Source organism: Perca fluviatilis, chromosome 21, assembly GCF_010015445.1.
Source record: "Perca fluviatilis chromosome 21, GENO_Pfluv_1.0, whole genome shotgun sequence".
In the NCBI taxonomy this organism is placed as follows: domain Eukaryota; kingdom Metazoa; phylum Chordata; class Actinopteri; order Perciformes; family Percidae; genus Perca; species Perca fluviatilis.
In genome coordinates, this window is record NC_053132.1 from 14,260,854 (window position 1) to 14,281,730 (window position 20,877).

Below are 20,877 nucleotides of genomic sequence, written 5' to 3' on the forward strand. Positions count from 1 at the left end.
AAACTTTGAACAACATTTTTCTAAACTATGCAGCAGGAAAGGTTTATGGTTAAAAACGTTTATTTAAAAACACTGTACAAGAGTTGACTTCACATTTTCCTAAGATAACTGCTTATCTTCCACATACTGAAATCATGTTTGGCATCTCTTTGCTTGTTGCATTCTGCATCGTTTTTAAATGCCCATGCAAGATATTCAGAAGAAGGTGAGATTTTAGCTGTTTTTTTTGTGTCTATTATGAGCAATGAGTCTTTAATGGTAGGTGACCTTATATTTGAAAAACTGGCAAGTGAAGACAATAAACCTCACTGTAGCTGCAGCACACTACTGTGAAGCAGTCATATCTCCTTGACAAAGCCAGTCTTTCAGCTGTCCTTCAAAAATCAGAAAAAGCCATATGACATTAATCAGACAGACTGATGTCTCACAGGTTGTACGAGTCCTACACTCTACGAACGCCTTATCAATGCTGTCGCAAGTGGGATCTGATCCAGATGCAGCACTTACAGTAATTGAGTAATGGCCCCCTTCAGAAAAGCGTCATTAAATTCTCAATACCACCATGTGTTCCCGGACATAGGTGCTGAAAGACTGCAGTCAGCACGACATACAGAATATTACTTAGGGTTCTGTGCTTGAGGATGATCAGGGGTTGAGAGGAAAAATTATAATGGACATTCTTCAAATTCATGGGAAGATGCACATCCGCTAAGTAACATCTACGGCAACAACAACAACAAAATATACAAAATAACAATCAGCATCTGTAAAAACATCTAAATATTCAATTTTAGTTTGCACTAAGTTTAAAATATTTATTCAGTGTATATTTCATTGACTTATTTTGATGAGCTTAAGTGCTGCCCATTGTCTCTTGCAGTGGGATACGCAGCAGCAAAGTCAAAGACTTCCTATTGTAAATGCCTGACACGGCCTCTAGGTAGTGGTTCTTCCAGTTCTTTAAAATGACCAAGAGAATAACCATCAGTGCTGAACCTCAACAATCTGTACCACAGTCCTGGAAAATGCTGAAGGGTCCATTTCTTCCCCACACAGTGAGGTTGCTGGCTTTGACGGTTGAAGGACAGTGTGAAGACGTGACTCGTAGCTGGTGTCGTGCATCCACGTGCACGGCATGTGGAGGAGCTCCTTGTCGAGCTCACAACTCTGCTCAGTGGGCAACAGAGGAGGAGCAGAGGTCGGTCCAAGCCGTGACAGCAGACCACAGTCCCAGTCAGAGTCAGATGATGATGGAGAGAGCGTGGCTATGTCTGGGATGAGGGCTGACTCGATGCACACTGAGGTGGAGTGGGATAGTGAACATTGGGAGTCTTGACTGAAAAACGCACTGTGAGATTTATCATTGGGGAACTGGAGTGGAGGATCACAAATCTTTGCTTTTGAGGAAAGTGGCCGTGATGGATGATCAGCAACAGAAGTGCTACCATGACCTAAAATTTCCACTTGAATTGGTGCCCAAGTGAAATTCTGTACCGTAGGAACACAAAACGTGGTAAAAGTCTGTTTTGAATCAAGTTTTTCCAAGGCGCATGTTGAAGAGACCTTGTCAAATAATAAACTTCCCTCAGGTTTTGCCAAAATGTCACTTTCTGGTTTGACAGATAGATGCCCTTGTTCAGTCCAACTACTGCTGTAGCCACATTTCACTGCAATTCTCCTCCTTTTGCTCCGGCTGTGCTCAGGGCTGGCTGATCTACAGCGCTTTTTGGGGTTTGGTGCCGTCGCTGACTGTCGAGGCAGGGAACGAGATCTACGCGACAACAGCGTAGCACACTCCAAACCATTTTTGGTGGAACATGTGATCCCACTAAATCCTAAAAGACTTGGGTTTGATCCCTTTGCTGTATTTGTCAAAACCACAGAGGGAAAAAGTGCAGTGGAGATATGATTAGGGACTGACTGAGACACACTTTCTGCAGTGTCCATTTCACAAGGGTGTCCTTCCTCAGCCTCCTCTGCAGTGTACGGTTGAGGACTAAGGACAGGAGGCTCTGAATACGGGCAGTGTGGCTCCACAATGTGGAAGGGATAAGGGACTTGTGGGCTGAGGACCGGAGGCAGGGAGTAAGGGTCAGGGGATAGGCATGGGGTGTCAGGGCAGGGGGAGAGATGTTGAGTATCAGGCTGCTGGCTGGCTGAGTTGTAGGCTTGTGGTTCAACATCTGAAACAGGCATGGCAGGACTTAAAGCGTGAGGATGGCTGTCAGGGAGCTGGCAGTCTGTGTTAGCAGTGAAAGGTGGGATATCAGCAGGTGGAGTTGCTGGTGGATTTGGGACAGGAAACTGAACTCCTGGTGATGGGCTGGCTGGGCCAGAGGAAAGAGGACCTCCAATAGGGCTGGAGATGTTAATATTGAATGATGAACCTCGTCTCTGCAGGGCCTGAACAGCGTGCTCCGTCTCAGCATCAGTGAGAGGCTCCAGTTCACAGACGGGCAAAGGAGTTGGTGGTCTAGGAGGAGGACATAGAAAATACAAAAAATCCTTCATTTAAACACAGAAAAAAACATTATGGTTAGGAATGCCACAGTGAGAAAAAATCCCCACTGGTTAATAAACAAAGTGACACATAAGCGATTACACCAGACATTTCACACAAAAAGATATTTGTCGATGACGCTCAATATCTGTATATTAATAACTACTAACTAACTATTGAAGGTCACATATTATGCTTTTATGTGTTTTCTGTCATATTTACAATGTTCTAATGTTGGATTTATTCAGGTTAAATGTTTCAAATAAAGAAGTAAATGTATTTTAGACACATTACTCCTGAAACATTTTCTGGTTTTTTTTCTTTATTCTGCTATGTTCTATTAGTGTCAACTGCTAACTAAAGTAGCTACATGGCTAACGGCAGGAAACAATGTCATCTTGGCTTCCAATGTTGTTAAATTCTCCTCATTACTGCATTACTGCTGAAACATGTCCGATTGGGTAGTGTTTGGTTCAGAAGCCTTTATCTGCGACTTTTGACGGTAGAAAGTGCTGCTTCGTTCCACTACAACCTAACATTAGCATACTGCTAACTATTAAGTAGCTACACGCTAAAGCAACGTAGCTGAAATCTCAGCCAATTATGGTAATTTCTTCCCAAATTCCGATCACTTTATTGCTGGGACATGTCCGGTTGGGTAATATTTGGTTTAGAAGCCTTTATTGGTGATTTTTCACGGTACAAAGTCCTGCTATATACTCCGTTGCAGTAGCTCCAGCTTCAACCGGAGATTCCAGGAAACACACTGGCCAATCAGAGCAGATGGGCTTTTTCGGAAGGAGGAATTAAAGAGACAGGCGCTCCTACAGCACGTCTCATACAGAGGGTGAATACAGGTGCAGCAGCCATGGGCAGTTTGAGAAGAATAAATAGGCACTTTGATTTTCAATTTGACAACAAAACCTCCACCACTCCGCCATCTTGTCCGTAAACTCCTCTCCACCTTAATCTTGCTACTCTGTTCTGAGACTCTGCTGCAGCATGGAGCAGACACTTTCGGTTTATATTTAGAGCGTTAGTCGTCGAACAAAATATAATTGATATCACCTTTAGTATTTTACAAATTAAAGTTTTTTTTTATGAACATGGGCGCTGATCTGGTGAACTAAATGGGTTTCATTTCTGTAAAAACAAAACAACGGTGGGCAAGCAATGAAATCGGTGTAACACCGACAACCACAGCAAGCCTAATTGTGGTCCAGTGAAAAAAGAAAAATGACAAGAATTTTACAACATTAGGACATTACTAGGTGATAATCAAAACTCACCGGTTCAGTGTTTCTTCTGACAGTTGAGATGGATTGGGGTTGAATCCCGGAATCATTTCAGCCACGAGTTGGTCCATCACACTGTAGTTTGAGGGATCCAGCACAAACGCACGGTGCTGATCAGACTGCAAGTGCTGCGAGGGCAAACAAAGACCACAAGTCACAGATGTAAATATAAACAAAACAATGAAGGCAAAAACAAATCAGCTAGGTGCTAACAAAAGTCATTCTTAAAGATGTTCACCTCCTCCAGATTAGTGAAGGGTTGATGACAGCATTCACAGTAAGACAGGTCCTTTTTGCGTGGCCGCCAAGGGGAAGGGTTACACCAGAGTGGGGTTTGAGATTTGTCCTTAATGCTGCTTTCAACTTTTTTCTTCTCCCTAATTTACAAAGAATGAAGAGTACATAATAGACTTTTGAACACAGACAGTTTGTTAGCAAAACAATGGTCTGTATTCTTCAAATAACGGCAGTTAAACAAACCTGGTTTTATTTTCTACTTACTCTGTCTGCTTTTCAAACCGAGGAGGAGGAGGAGATTCAAAGGGACTAAATCGGCCCGAGTACCACAGAGGGGGGAATGTCATAGATTGAATATGCAAGGGCTTGTATCTCCTGGTTAGAGAACAAAACAAAAGAATTTAACACAAGGTCTAAATCAAATAAAAATGTTTTAGCATTTCAAAAGTTATACATGAAAAAGCAAACTGCACATTTGCATGCAGATAAAAATAAAATAAAATCTTCCAATATTTTCAAATAAAAAAATATTTCACTCCACTTTGCAAAACTGAATGTGAGATTATACATCCGGGATGAAGCCCAGCACGGATAATGTGTAAATGTTTCAGGTGTCATGGGTTCTCTCACAGAAATGGCCTACACACACATAGCCAGAGCACTTAAATTAACTAAAATGAGAGGGCAAATGAAAAGACCTGTTAGCACATAGAGATCCATTGCTGGAACAGGCAGTGGAGCTTGCAAAAGCCTCATCGAATAGAAATCGTATCCGCTTGAGCTCTGAGCTCCTGGGGAGCTGCATCACTGAGGGGGCTTGTCACATTACATGATGGGACTCCTCAACAAGTTCAATTAAGAAAATCATCTGGGCTGAAATGCAAACCTGCGTCCAGTGGGGTAGGAAACACGGGGACAGGTCCCTGCCACTCATTGTTGTTTCACTGTCATTCTGTTTCAACTGCATAAAGGATCTAATCTGACACTTAACAACCATGAACCTGGGCAGGCAAAAACAATTCCCTTTGCCTTGCTAAATTCTAGCTTGGCTTAATTAACTTGGAATCAAACAAGATTAAAGCAGCTATGAAAAAATATTTTACACTAACAACGTATCAAATGACAAAGTGAACAGGGTCGCTCGTAGTGATGAACTTACAAAGAATTATCCACTAAATCTGCAGCTCCCCTTGGCTTTACGGAGCTTTGCAGCGACTTTCAGTTCATGGTTTAACTTGTTCACCCTGCAACTTTACTGTTTTGGTTAACTCTCACAGCGTCGTTTTCAGCTGTTTTTAACAAAAACGCTCTACAAACCCACCGTACATCACCTGTTCAGCCTAAACAGCAGATAGACACAGTTAGCGACTGGCTAGTGAACAAAGTGGAGCATTTAGCAGCTATAGAGACAGATATTTCCCTCAGGAGTTGAGGACATTTCTGAGGGAGCAGGTTAGACAGTTCCTTTTCCCCCCATTTACATCCTTCCTCGCAACTAGAGAGAAAATGGACAAACATAAACTGCACTGAATGAGGGATACTCACCTGCTCATATCTTCAATTTTAAGATAGGGAGACCTCAAAGCTGCAGCTATAGACCAGGAGAAGTAAAGAGGTACAGGCAAACAATTGAATAAGCACTCATACCCACAGAAATACCTTATTGTCGGAAAATAAACACATTAGCAGCACATATACATCAACTAACCTTTGATAACATGGGGACTTTGTTGTTTGGTGCAAGTCCTCTGCATTAAAAAAAGAAGTTTAAATAAGACTCATTAACATTAAAGAGCAAAGACTGATGGATTACAAACCCTAACAAAGTGTATAACATTTGAATGGGAGCTGAACTCATTTTTTTCAGAACTGTTTAACTAATTCATTTATAAATTATTTACTTGCTTGATTTTTTTTTTATTTAGAACTGCTATATTTGGATATTTGTTGAAGTGAAAAGACATTCAGCCCAAACATCTTACCTCCGGCCTCTTGTGTATAGCACTGAAGCTCTCTCGAGTCAACTGTTTCAAATATAAAATGACATCTGATACTACATTAAGGAAAAATACAAGACTTTCACACACTGTTACTTGGTTAAGAATGTGGCATTTCTATGGTGGTTAACAGCAGCCCTCTTCAGCTGGGATCAGTAAGACACAAAAACACTCACATGGTGCCATCTGCTGTGAGCAGAGGTTCACTGCACTACAGATATGAACACATACAAGCCAAATAATACCTGCAATAAATATGCAGAATAGAAATCAGTCTGCACAAATCAGCTGTGAAGTGTTTTTATGGTTATTTATGTGTGCTTTAGAAAGTAATCACTGCGAAATAATCATAAAGTATGTTTTATTTATCTCTCCCTACTGTACAATGACAGAATCAAGTTGCTAAAAAACATAAGTTCTCCTTGTATACAGATGGACTGGAGTATGTGATGTTAGCTGTTCACTGAATATAAAAGCCCTGCACATTTCTAGCACTTAAGGTAATTGTTATGCATTGCTCCCGGGTTGACCTAGGTGATCTCTGAATTGTCATGACCAGGGATATACCCATGTAGACCGGCTTGGCAAAAGGAGGGTTGAACCCTGATCAGACAACCCTAGCCCAACCCTGGTAGGTGGTGTGAAAGAGGTAACACAGTCCACCTGGGTATAACCCTGGTTGAGCCATTGGTGTGAAAGGGATATAAGAGTTCCCTTCAAATCATGTTATTAGTCAAAAGGATACCTTCCACATACAAAATCTTCACTCCCCAAGATCGAGCATTGGCCAAAACACTGCTCCCCTGCAGTCGTTCCTACAAGACAGATCCATCAGAAACAAGTCGAGATAACAAACCATGTCAGTCTTCAGTGTAACACCAATATCTACAAAAAATAAAGCCCACAGAGCTGCAACATAAACCATTTTCCAGCTGCACTGACACTTACATTGTTGCGAATGGCTTTTTCAAGCAAGGCCTTCCCACGGCTGCCACAAGGCTGTAAAGAAAAATACAGTACAGATATACGTTTCATTCTGGGTTATACTTTATAGTAACGTCCACTGGGATATTGTCCAAATGAGCTGGTAATGAAAACAAAATCAATAACCAATTGTTTTGTTTGGTATTTGTTTTTGAATGGTTGCATTTAGCATTTCTCACATAAATATATAACAATGTACACTAGTAACAACATATTCACCTGTATCAGGGCAATAAATAGCATATCTAAGTATCCATTTTTTTTTTTATTCTAGAATTCAAGAAATATATTTTCTCATCAATACAGAAAGAGAGGAGTTGCATTTGATTTCTGTTACAAATACATCAATTAGGAAAAACATTGCAGACCACATAAGTTAATTCAATGGAATCAGCTGTTTGGTAAAATTGACTTGACCTATTTAGCTTTAACCTTTTTGTGAGTTTCTCTTGCCAATTATCTGGTTAATATGTATTAAGTACCAACACTCTTGTTAGCTGTAAAATGTTTTAAAACATGCATGGGTGATGCTCAGTACCATTGGTCTAGGAGTTCCGGGTCGCCGTTTGTCACTGCTGAGGACACACTCTCGCTGCATCACAGGACGTTGAGCTTCTTCACTGATCCCCTTTGTCTCTGCTTTGGTGTCAGTACAATTCTGCCCCTTCAGGCCCTCTGGGCTTCCAGTCACAACAAAGCTCACATCCTTGTGCAGGAAACTCTCGACCCTCTTCAGAATAAGAAACAAAAAACAGCATTAGCTCATCAGTTTCTGCTGAGACATCTGTCATAGTCAGACCTTTATCTTTACTTGTACAAAATCTAACTTGAACCTCAGTAGGTATACAATTGATTTATATTCAATAACAGTATTGATTGAATGTAGTCAGTTTGGCTACTCTTTAAATGCTTTTGTCTGCTTAAATGATCAGAAACAATGTACAGACTACTCATCAATAGCACAAACATTTTCTTTGCTGTACAAAATTGAATTATACAATTTAGTACAGCAGGTAAAATACAGTAAACAAGAGCAGCTCAGTCAACAGTTAATCTTCAAGAAGTGCTTTCTTCCATACTCCTTTCGGTTCAAGATAAAACTTTCTTGACAATTTAAAAATACAACAAAGCAATGTTGTAGTGCTGTATACTAGCACACAATCAAAAAGTACGACGATACACACAATTGTCACATTTTATGTTTCATATAAAGTTTTTGCAAGAATGTGATGTACCATTAGTTGCACTTTTGGCTACTACAACTTTTTCAAAACTGAACCAAACATTTTTCCTCCCACTGATCAGACAAAAATGTTTGATTTTTCTCTTGACTTTGTCAGCAGCCAAATTTCTGCAAATTGCTGGTGCAGCCAAATTCTTGCATTATTGTTTATACCTAAAGTGTCACTGCCTAGATCAAAATCTGATAACAATTGTTGTATATAAACAACAACCACCAATGTTTACAGCAAGGATCCACAGGCATACTGCCTTTATCTTCACACATGCTTACTCCTCCTAGAAGAGATACAGTCTCCAGAATCAGGGCTGTTGGGCGTTTCTTTACACTGTCCAGGTAGAAGGTCTTCCCCTCCAGCCTCTTCTGCCCAGGACACAGTGATCCTAAAAGGCCTTGCTCCTCTGCATACTGCTGGTGCTGCATGGTCCGGGTGCAGTAAACTTTGCAGAAAAACACCAGGATCCTACTTAAATGAGAGAACAAGAACAAGTGTTAATAAAATGTATGCATAAACATTTGACAGATGTCAAATGTCAAACACCAGATAACGGTAGTCCTAATGTAAACGGTGGTTGCACTAATAAGGTTTAATGTTTAATAACTTTGTCTGGAAAATGTTGAGTCCAAAATTCTTTGGGTAACTTAATACAAGGTCTCCGAGATTCAAGTCAAAGTTTATCAGTCCCTAATCATTTACGACATGTTAACAGTTAATTAACCCAGTAGCGTGGTTTTTTTAAATCAATGGTCAGACTGAGGTCGAATTTACAATGACTACCGTTTGCTCAAAACAATGGTACAGCAATTTTACAATTTACCATCTAAACATTCTGCAGAAAAGGCATGTAACGTTAGCGTTACTTTATTACCAAACTATAACAGCACAGTAACGTTAAATGCATTATTTACCTAGCTAGCCACCTCCCCGGCTAGATAGCATACTTAGCTAGCTGTAACGTTAATTCGTTGGTTAGCGTCAGCTAGCTGACCTGAGTTTAGGTTTTTTCAATATAGACAACGCCTGGGCCACCAAAACGATAGTTTTTAATGAGGTTTAATAGTCTGTTAAACTGCTTTCCACGTCGTCGGGGCAAAAAAGAAAGAAAGAGCCCACTTACTTTTTGTTACTGTGCTGGAGAACTGCGATAAAGAAAGCAACCGCCGCTTTTTTGTTTTAAACACGACGAACGTAAAGGTAACGTCATATCCGGAAAAACGCTGCCTTCGCGTGCTGGTAACAGACTTCCGAACAACCCTTCAGAATGGTCTTTAATCTTTTGTAATTAAGTTAAATTAAATAGAAATTGAGTCTGATTATTAGGCAGCTCATAACAAGTCATCTTCTCGAGCATTAACGTAATCTAAAAGTCAATGATTGTTGTTGGAACCTCACTGGAGTGGGAAAATACATATTTTAGGCAAGGCAAGGCAAGGCAGCTTTATTTGTATAGCACATTTCAGCAACAGGGCAATTCAAAGTGCTTTACATAAAACATTAAAGAGCAGTTAAAAACAATTGAAAACAATTTAAAAACATTAATAAACAAATTAAAACATTAAAAGACAAGAATAAAATTGATAGTGCAGTATAAGAATAAAAGTTACAGTGCAGTATAAGAAATTAAAGTTAATAGATTATTTAAAGAAAAGCAACATCAAAAAGATAGGTCTTTAGCTTAGATTTAAAAGAACTGAGAGTTGCAGCGGACCTGCAGGTTTCTGGGAGTTTGTTCCAGATATGTGGAGCATAAAACTGAACGCTGCTTCCCCTGTTAGTTCTGACTCTGGTACAACAAGTAGACCTGTCCCAGACGACCTGAGAGGTCTGGGTGGGTCATAATGTAGTAGCAGATCAGAAATGTATTTTGGCCCTAAACCGTTAGTGATTTAAACCAGTAAAAGTATTTTGAAATCAATTCTTTGAGGCACTGGAAGCCAGTGTAGAGACTTCAGTACTGGAGTGATGTGATCCACTTTCTTGGTCTTAGTGAGGACTCGAGCAGCAGCGTCTGATCAGCTGCAGCTGTCTGATTGAGTTTTGGGAAGACCTGTAAAGACTCCGTTACAGTAGTCAAGTCTACTGAAGATAAAAGCATGGACAAGTTTTTCCAGATCCTGCTGAGACATAAGTCCTTTAACCCTTGATATATTTTAAGGTGATAATAGGCTGATTTTTTAATTATGTTAATGTGGCTGATTAAAATTCAGGTGCAGACCACACCAAGATTTCTCGGCTTTATCTGTTATCTAAATCAATGATTGTTGTTGGAACCTCACTGGAGTGGGAAAATACATATTTTATCAATTCTTGTCCAGCAGGGGGCAATGTGTCTGTGTGTAAATAAAGTAAACTGTAACCCATATATTTAAATTGATTAAATATATTCATTATTAGTAGAAAATTCAACGTTCCACCCACAGGATGATTTAAACTTATACATACTATATTTTATACTGTCATGACACCAACATTGTTAAATGTAAGACAAAGACCACAAGGCAAATACCAATTGTTTATTCAAAACATGCACTTTTTGTTCATAAAAATATTTTTTCACAAAACACTGGCACAGTGCAAAGAACTAGCCTTAATGACATTTCAATTTGAAAATCTGGAAATAAAAGTGTGTATAAATGAAAAGGAATTCTTTATACCAAACCTTGGGGCAAAAAAACAGAACACGCAGATGCACTAGTTATGTTCTTTTCACGTACGTTACACAAACTAATGGACTAATGGTGGAGAAAACCTTCATAGCATAAACTTTGAACAAACAAAAGATATGTCAAAAAATGTAACAGCTTGATAATAAGACACGGACAACAGTTTTAACAACAGGGTTAGGTCAAACACTTCTATTAACCAATTAATTTCAAAATCTGTCAAAACATTAATGAACTTCTTTTCTCTGTCCCAAAAATACACAGAAGCAGTTTACCAACTGAAAACATACTCTCTCATTTTTAATGGCTGATCTAAACCTGGTTTTGTGAAAATAAGACAATTTTGCATACACAGAAACAACATCGTGCAAAGCTTAACCCCTGGATGGGATTTGAAACTACTCACGTACACGTAGTAAGACTTAGCTTCTGTTTTCAGTCCATAGTGATGAGGACATTTGACTGGCTAAGTAAGGCACCTGAGGTTACAGCATGGAGGCCTCTGCATATTCACGGTCAGGGACTCAAAGACAGCACCAACATCTTTCTGCAAAAGCTAATTAACAAAATATAGACATTTTCTACAGAGTAGCAACAAACATGTATTCAGACTTACATCATCTTCAATGGTTTTCTTACAATATTCCATTTCTATTCCATTTATATCTTAGTAGCAGAATCTATCTTGTACTGTTGAGTTTTAAAGGTCCCATGACATGCTGCTTTTTGGATGGTTTTATATAGGCCTCAGTGGTCTCCTAATACTGTATCTTTAGTCTCTTTCCCCAAATTCAGCCTTGGTGCAGAATTACAGCCACTAGAGTCAGTCCCATAATGAGCTTTTCTTAGAATGTGCCATTTCTGTGTCTGTAGCTTTAAATGCTATTGAGAGGGGGCTTGACCTACTGCCACTTTGCTTGTTTGCAAGCCATGATGTCTCTCTTTCCCAGCCCAAATTCTCTGGGCAGGCAAAGCATTGAAAGGGGAGGTAACCTTGCTCCTTATGACCTCATAAGGAGCAAGATTCCAGATCGGCCCATCTGAGCTTTCATTTTCTCAAAGGCAGAGCAGGATACCCAGGGCTCGGTTTACACCTATCGCCTTTTCTAGCCACTGGGGGACCATAGGCAGGCTGGGGGAACTCATATTAATGTTAAAAAACCTCATGCCATGGGACCTTTAAGGTTACTTAAACCTGAATACTAATACACTATACTGACTCTGCTATTACTGGCAAAGTATATATATATACACTATTTATTATCCCTAGGGCTGTTTAGGTTTATATATTTCACTATCAGTGGACTGGTACAAGGTAGATCCTGACACTAATAATCACTTATTTCACCTTACTAATTTTAATGGTATGAATACTATTGACAAGAATGTAAACTGGGTGCCGTGCCTATTTTTTATAAACAGTGTGGACACACACACACACATAAATACTGTGTTGGTCTGAGAAGGCTTTACATTGTTAAAAAAACATAAGTCACCGTCTGTATTTCAGATCCACTCTGAACCATTTATGACTCCATATTTGCTGCTACTACTGGTGCTGCTGCCTCTGTCCGCGTCTCCCTTGCTTGAGGTGTGCTTGGAGGCCTGCCGGTGTTTACGTTCACGGTGAGGCTTGCTGTGGTTATTACTGTGGCTCTGTGGCTGTCTGTAGGCCGGATTGTCAGCCTCCAGCTTGTTCTGAGGATGACGAATGTCCTTATGACCACCTCTGGGGGCATCTCCCATCCCTGCTCTGCAGGGGTTTTCATCATTAATGGTGTACTGCTGACGCTCCTCTTTGGCAATGTTCACGTGGTTCTGCCGGCATGCCAGTTTTGCATTAGTGAGATCAGTGATGGGTAGTGGCTGGTTGTGGTGCCCTGTCGATACCAGAAGAGGCTTGATGGCGACGTTGTATCCAGGTGGAGCTGATGGTGCATTCCAAGAAAAAGGGTAGCTGCTGTAATCCTCTCCACTCAATCCCACCTCACTAAGAGCTCCTTGTGCCAGTGTCAGCCCGTACAGCTCATTGTCAGGGAGCTGCACCCGGCGGGAGCGTACGATCTCACAGATGGTACCTATGCCCAGGTGAAGCATCTCCCATATATTGAGTGCCAGACAGAGCAGGGAGACTGTGTACATGATGAGAAGGAAGATAGTTTTCTCAGTGGGCCGTGATACAAAGCAGTCCACACTGTGAGGGCAGGGCAGGTCGGAGCACACGTAGGTGGGAGGCACAGCAAATCCATACAGGGCATACTGTCCACACAAGAAAGCCACCTCCAGCAAGGAGCGGGTCAAGAGCTGCAGGACATAAATACGCATCAGTCCATCCTCTTTGATACGTTGACGCCCATCATGGCGCACCTTGACCTTTGCTTTTCCCTCACCACTGTTTCCTTTCGCTGCTCCACCACCATCACTCTCCGCCTCTGCCATTTCATAGATCATCGGGTCTTCCTCTTGGTCATCCTCGGCCTCTTCAATGCCCCTATGCTGCTTTCGGCCTGCAAGATAGGGCTTCTTGGGTTTCCTCCGCGAAAATCCCCTCGCTCCACCGCTGTCTGCCTGCTCCTCTGCCCGAGCAATTTTGTTGACAGCGTAGCCCAGGTACATGAGTGAAGGCGTGGCCACCAGGATGATTTGGAAAACCCAGAAGCGGACGTGTGAGAGTGGAGCGAAGGCGTCGTAGCAGACGTTCTCACAGCCCGGCTGGCCTGAGTTGCAGACAAACTTGCTCTGTTCATCGTAGTAGATGGACTCCCCTCCTACGGCGGTCAGCACAATGCGGAAAACAATGAGGACAGTGAGCCAGATCTTGCCCACAAATGTTGAGTGGTTGTGGATTTCTTCCAGCAGGCGAGTCAGGAAACTCCAACTCATGGTAGTGGTAGGGACAACATACACCTTTTCTTACTTCTCTGTGGAGAGAAAAGAAATGATTAAACTCTGTACCATGCAGACAAGGGCATTACCCACATGAATACTAATGATTCATTTATTTAGACCTTCTTATAGTAAAATAGTTTTGCCATTTAAAGACAATAAAAATTTCTGCCCAAAACTTTACTGGCACACCTTCTTAACAGTGTCTGATATGTGGAGAGAAAAACGAAAAAACGAATATTTATTAACCTGTCTTTTAGTGCGTGTCTCTCAATTTGTCTATGTTTCCCTCACACACAGAATACACATTTTAATTCTACAAATAAAGACATTAGACACTCTTCTGCTAGATTCACAAAGTGTTTTAGCTCAAAGCACTTTGTCTTTCCTCCAGTATACATGGTTATCAAATGCATTTCTGCACAATAACAACACATTTATCCTTGACTCTCTTAATATCTATGCCCCTAAGCTCATGCCTAAACATACCCTTGGCATTAGTACACAAAGGGAAGAGTAATGACAACGATGGAATGTCTAACCATAATTGCTATTGTTAACTGAACGTTCCTGACCATTCAGATGTTCCATAGAATTACAAACTTTCTCATCTGGTTTAAGAAATAAAAGCTTTGTTTTTGTGCTGTAAAATGGCTACTGAAATTCTAAAAACCTGAAGGGGAATTAAAAAAATTACTTAAACTATCTACCAATTATGTAATTTAAAAAACACATTACTTTATTACAATAATATATTTAATTATTTATGATAATGGAGGAAGTACTCCACATAAGGAGTAGTGTTGATACCCATAGTATGAGGGTTAGCGTTAGGGGGCTTATACATTACAGTAAATGTGTTAGTATTTCAAACGTTTTTTAAAAGTCTTTTGTAGTTTGTTGAGTTATTGCTTCAGTAAATTAAAACTGTAAGACCTTTATTATCAGACTTAATTAAATTCAAATGTAACCACCAGTTATCCCTATTCCCTAATGAATGTGACATGAATTCACATAACAAAAACTGCAGTAAAGACATTCACTGGTTATCCATAATGGAACTAGCACATATTATGAGACATTATTAGTATTTGCATACTAACATATGACATTAACCCCTTCCTAACACTACCCTTCTGTGCTAGGAGGTACAACATGGGATTTGTCGATTAGAAACTAATGTGTTTTTACTCTCATATACAGTACATTGCATTTCAAATATAATGCAGACAAAGAACAACATGTTTATAATTAATGGATGGAACAACACAACAACAATATGGACTACCACATACTAGCTTTAAATGCAACTGAAGCAGCACACACACACACACTCAACTGTCTGAAAAGATGAAAAACAAAAGAATGAAATGATGAAGAATGCATGATTGGAGTCAGTGTAAAATGAATACTTTCCTCTCTCAGCCCTCTAATGAACTACACCACATCATACAGTACCTAACCCTGAACAATCTCTGTTTAACCTGCAGACATCCATCTGCCCAAAACCTACTCATGTAAGAAGAAATCTAAAAGGTTCAGAAATTTGTGGGGCAGACTATGTCTGCATGTGTGATGTGTATGTGTGTGTATGAGTTCAGAGAGTTTCTAAGGATAGTTTATATTCCAACTATCGAGGCTCCTGCACGGTTGCTTTTAATACCATGCACTTGACATCCATCTACCATCCGGGGATAGAGACCGAGGCAAACAAGGTCCAGTGATAAAGGAACAGCCTTGAGGTTTTTCTGTGGCTGTCACTGTATGAAGTCAATTATGTTATCATACTGTTCGGCAAAATAAATCAAAAAGTTATTCTTTTAATCAGCTTGCCGTTTTAATCTAAGTGTAACCACACTATTTGGCCAAATTAGGCCTTCTGGCTATTTCCATAGATGTGCCTGACCACATGAAAACGTAACATGGGATTTGTTGTTGTTAGTTTTATGACTGAAACGATTAATCAATGGGTATAAAATTAATCAGCCGCAACTTTGATAATTGACTGTAATTGACTGGTTCCAGCTTTTCAAATGTGAGGATTTACTGATTTCCTCTGTTTTATATCAATGTGAATTAAATACATTGTAGGGATGGACTGTTAGTCTGACAAAACAAGACATTTGAATATGTTCCTTTTCACTATTTTATGAAATTTTATCAAAGTAAGTACTCAAAACAGTAATTGATAATGATAATAACTGCTGGCCTAATTTGTTCTGATTACTTATTACTAATTGAGAATTAATTGTAATCAAATATATTTAAGGTGACTATTTTTCAGTATGCAAAACTCTGGCAACCCCAGATTAAAATGTGTTTATACACACTTTTATTGATGCCATGCTGCTAAAAGTTTCCCTCACTGACACTTCATTTATAAATATATATACTGTCGCATTGAGTCAGTGTGACATTTTATTAAAAAAAACAACATCCAATGAAACCAGGTCCAGCTGCTGTTAACATGCTCTCCTACAGTCTCACTCTGTAAAGAAAAAAAAGTTCTATCTCATTAAGAGTCACATGCCCTTTAAAACTGCACATCTGGCCATGTTGTGTAACGTACTATTTGGAGGCCCAGTAGCACCGCTATCACCACCCAAACACAAGTTCCGTGGATGGCAAGAAACTGGGAACATTCCTTCACATTGCTAATTTTCAGCTCTGCTCATCAGCAAAGCAAATCATGCTGCTGCACAGCAATACAGCGGAAAGCATTTAATTGCAAGCCATACAATCAGGAATTTTAGGTCATGAGAAGAATCCTATGTAATGCCTAACCATCCAAACACAGACACAAACATATAGATTGAGATGGAATAAGATGAACATCACATGCCACATGTAAATGATTGCCTTAAAGCTGATGGTGCCAGATTTTTGTGATAAACACACCATTCTCTCAAACCAGAGACTGCTGTTAACACTTTTTCTGGCAAGTATCTATGTGAAACCACCGGATGCAGTGATGAAGGACCAGAAAATGAACCCATAAAACTGCAAATTAAGTCCATTCATTTTTTGCAACAAAAAAAAACTGCCACGTCTCAAAATATAGCAAACGCTCCATAGCCCAAGATGCTAGTAGTGCCACATCGAATGCCTAAAGGTGATACATTGCATTTTCCCCCAGATGTCTCCCAGCCAGACCAACAGCCTCCAGTTTCCTACAGCGCCAGTAAAAGAAGTATTTGAGGGGTGTTACTTTAAAGAGCAGCCAGCCTTGCCATGCCTATCTAAGAAGGCTTCAAGCTGTGAACGTGAAGGTTTGTGGTTTCCTTCAAAGCCGTTAAAGTGATGCTCTACCCAAAATCTATCTTTTCAGTATGAAACACTCACCCACACTATTAACTTTAAAGGAAACTAAAAAGTTTGTAGTTTGCTGACAATGCACTTCCCTTTTGTTAAAGGTATATTTTGGAGGTATTTTTTTTCTTGATGAGAGACATTCTTACAAACTACAAAACTGACGGGGAAAAGCATTAGACATTCATCATACTGCACACTGTGTCTGTGTGTTGCACTTTAGACCCCAAAGCCACCAAGATGTCCCAAGACTGGACTTCCTATACATAAATCAGAGCATGGCTAAGTATCAGTCTGCCACAACTTCACCTAGCGCACATGAAGAGAAGGGAACAAAGAAATCTGCTGGTAATAACTAGCAGACCTGAGAGCGATGACAATAACAAGCAGATAAAATTTCTTTCATTACGATTCCTGCATTACCAAGTTACATACGTCCCGACAAACTTACTTTGTCCAGAGGAAATGCTACAACAAAGGACTAACCATCCCTGTATATCCAGGCATGGATTCCACAGGGTACTTTGTTGTCACTTTGTTAGCCATCTACTGAAAGATGTCAAAACACACACATAAGATGTATGTGTGTGTACAACATAACACAAGCCTCTAGCCTAGAGAGCTAATTTGTCATGAAGAAGCAGCTAATGCAAGTATGCAAGCTTGCATACAAATGATTCATCCAGCTAACGAGCTGGGAACTACCCTGAATTACTATATGAGAATTGGTGCCTTGTATAGTTGTTATTATTATTGTTATTTTCCTCTTTTGCCCAGTGTCATGAATTTGACACTGGGCAATGAGTCTTTTCAGTGAAAAGTCTACTTTGTCTTACTTTCACATTTCACCATGTTATTTTATTAGCCTTTAACATTAGTGTGCCTTTGATTTGATTACCATTACAAGTTGAATTCTGAACAGACAATACAATTACAGGTTTCTATTGTGATATGTTTATCATGTAACATATTTATAGGTGGTTGTACATACAGTGTCCAAAAACATGCTTATTTGTAGATACTATTACTACTACTACTACTACTACTACTACTACTACTAACCCTTATTGCACAACAGGCACTGGTCCTGCTACTCCTCCTTTTCAAATATTAAAAATAATAAAAATAATAAAATATAATATAATAACATGTTCTAAATGTTAGTGTTCTTACAGAACTGGGTCTAATTAATTAGAATTATCATTCAATGTATGTTTGCATATTGAAGTGAATCTTATAACCTGTTTTTGTTTAATCCTTCCTAGCCTCCTCGTTTCCCCGACCAGAATTCAGAGATATTTCAAACCCCATGTGCCTGCAAAGTGAACTAAGTTAACACCATAAAACATATGTCTAATCAAATTCTTCACAGTTTTATATTGGACAGGAGAATTGTCAACTGAAAAATAACTGTTAGATTAATCAAAATTTTGTTATTTTCTCTCCCTGCACATTGAAAACCACAACTGGAGGCCCCCAGATATCATTTTGAATGCTTACAACGTTAAGCTAAGATAAAGACCCTCAAAAAGTTTGCAGAGAGGTTGTTTTTTCCTTTTAACATTGACGAAAATATATTTTGTAAAATGCTTATTAACGGCTATCAATAAATAGCAAGTACATTTGTCACGTTACAGTAACTTAAAAGCTTGTAAAACATACTAGACAAAGTTAGTCTGCTAGCTAGTAACGTTACCCGAACCTGCATTAAGAACGTTAACATACGTTAGTAGCTTAGCTCTAAATCAGCTAACCTAGCATGATCGTTTGAAAATAGAAAGACACTTTTCATGGTATTTCTAGTACCTCACCTTTTCCCTATACTCGTCCAGTAATTTGTTCTTAAACATACTTTCACAAGTAACAGGAGACCGTCGTATATTGCCTTCCTCCTGTGTGAATTCAGACAGCATCCTCACCTTTTCATACGCACATTTGGCGCCGCTCCCCTCCGCCAGAAAGCTGCATCAACGTTCACAAATCACCCGGAAAGATACGGTACTTCTGTGCATGGAAAATAAGCTCGTCAGTGCCGAATTGCAGAAAAGTACGACATTGACGTTTACTCATAAAAAATGTACTCAAAGTTTTAAGTGATGGAAGTTTTTACTAATTTGAGTGTTCAATTGACCTTTTTTATCCCGAAGACTAGGCTGGTGACCGGAGAAGGAGAACGCTTGATTGTATGAGTAGAGGAAGACAAACGGACTGGTGGTGGATGGGAAAGAAGGGGGGGGGGGGGGGGGGGGGGGGAAAAAAAAAAAAAAAAAAAAAAAAAAAAAAAAAAAAAAAAAAAAAAAAAAAAAAAAAAAAAAAAAAAAAAAAAAAAAAAATAATATTAATAAATAAAATAAAATAACTGCATTCTCCATTGTGCAAATTCATAACTTTCAACTAGCATTAGTTTCTCACTGCATCACTGACTCTATAGTCACCTTGTATGTCTGCAGTTGAATGCTAAAGAAGTCTCAATTGTGTGGGGAAAATACCTCTTTCTCCTACAATGTAAACATATTGCATGTCTATTATTCTGTAGCCACATATTTTTAATATTTGAACCTTTTTTGTTCATCTTTATCTGACTGTTATCGTGGATATGTAAAGGATTATCTAATGACAAAGATGACTGTTCACTCAACATGCAGCAGAGCATGTGAAAATGTCTGAGACTGAACACACACCAACAGTTTGTATCATCTTCTTCCATCATACAAATCAGGAGCTTTTATGCCTTCTGCTATCAATTCCCCAACAAGCTGCATTTAAGGGCCACTTCATGAATTCTTTACATAAAGGTCAGTTTACTCGTCATGGAGAACACTACTCAGCCTGTAAAAACAGCTGTATAATATTATCTGTTGTTCTGGTGGGAGCCTTCTAAAGCCCAAGAAAATAACCCTGATGGTATGAACAGCCTGTGTACAAACTGGGGGTGTGAAGTTTGCAAGATGAGGGTAATTCACAGGCACTGAGGCTTTAATGAAAAGATCTACTTGCATTGTGTGAATGTTAGTGTTTTTTAACCCATACTACTGACCTTATGCGTGTCAGCAACAAGGAAGTGCTGAAGATATGTGCTGGATGTGGTGATGTCAGGCCATAGGACCTCCTTTTAAAAGTGGACGTGTGTTTCCAACTTTAAGAAATGGATGGTGGGCTGTGTGAACCGTTCAGGGCCATGACTTTTGACATGTATTTATTTTAGCTGGGAATAGCAACCAGAAGTTAAAAGACAACACCGGAAATGGATCAAGCAGGGAAAAAAGTAAAAGTCAGGATATCTCGGCCTCTGCTGCTTCAATTTTGACCATTCTTTTAAAAAATCTCTCACAAATCACTTAACTTTTAGTTTGATACTACATTGCTTAAATAACCCAATGGACTACTTTTGCTAGCAACATTTGTTTCCGATCATTGCCCCAAAAGATTAAGTATTTTTTACATCACACAATGCATGGCCTTTGTTTTTCCTCAACTGCTACAGCTGCAGCAGATAACTCATGAAAGCTTACAACGCAGGGAGGCTTTTTTGTGATATTTAACCTCCTCAAGGACATGCAGATACAATGCAAACATTGTTCCTTCTGTGGCTGATGACCTATAAACGCAAAACAATCTTAGTTTTATCGCCACCGTTCATCTCAAGGACATAGACAAACGTCAGCTCAGGCAGCCCACACTTCCCTCTCTTCTCCTTTCCATCTCCATTTGTTACTAACTGACTGTTTCTGTCAGGGAAGGTCACTGCTTTAAGCTATTAGCTTG

At 39.6% G+C, this 20,877-nt stretch overlaps 2 protein-coding genes across 6 annotated transcripts; both read right to left on the reverse strand.

The window, feature by feature from the left end:
• Positions 1–42: 42 nt before the first annotated feature.
• dbf4b (DBF4 zinc finger B) lies at positions 43–9,502 on the reverse strand. 2 transcript variants are annotated; one of them, XM_039789103.1, is made up of 12 exons: positions 9,372–9,502; positions 8,527–8,719; positions 7,552–7,743; positions 6,978–7,028; positions 6,775–6,844; positions 6,015–6,079; positions 5,741–5,780; positions 5,578–5,623; positions 4,297–4,407; positions 4,034–4,172; positions 3,790–3,923; positions 43–2,473 (listed from the first exon to the last, which is right to left on the reverse strand). In XM_039789103.1, the coding sequence occupies exons 2-12, from the start codon at positions 8,674–8,676 to the stop codon at positions 985–987; spliced, it is 2,487 nt and encodes an 828-aa protein (XP_039645037.1). In that variant the 5' UTR covers positions 8,677–8,719; positions 9,372–9,502; the 3' UTR covers positions 43–984. The 2 variants fall into 2 exon arrangements, with proteins under 2 accessions (XP_039645037.1, XP_039645038.1); XM_039789104.1 differs by having other exon boundaries at positions 8,527–8,716; positions 9,372–9,496.
• Positions 9,503–12,009: 2,507 nt separating this feature from the next.
• Positions 12,010–19,331, reverse strand: LOC120551615 (gap junction gamma-1 protein-like). Of its 4 annotated transcripts, XM_039789105.1 has the most exons (3): positions 19,244–19,331; positions 19,032–19,116; positions 12,010–13,838 (listed from the first exon to the last, which is right to left on the reverse strand). In XM_039789105.1, exon 3 carries the CDS (start codon positions 13,798–13,800, stop codon positions 12,424–12,426), a length of 1,377 nt encoding a protein of 458 aa, XP_039645039.1. In that variant the 5' UTR covers positions 13,801–13,838; positions 19,032–19,116; positions 19,244–19,331; the 3' UTR covers positions 12,010–12,423. The 4 variants fall into 4 exon arrangements, with proteins under 4 accessions (XP_039645039.1, XP_039645040.1, XP_039645043.1 ...); XM_039789106.1 differs by having other exon boundaries at positions 19,032–19,331; XM_039789109.1 differs by lacking the exons at positions 19,032–19,116; positions 19,244–19,331 and adding an exon at positions 18,924–19,025.
• Between the last annotated feature and the right edge of the window lie 1,546 nt (positions 19,332–20,877).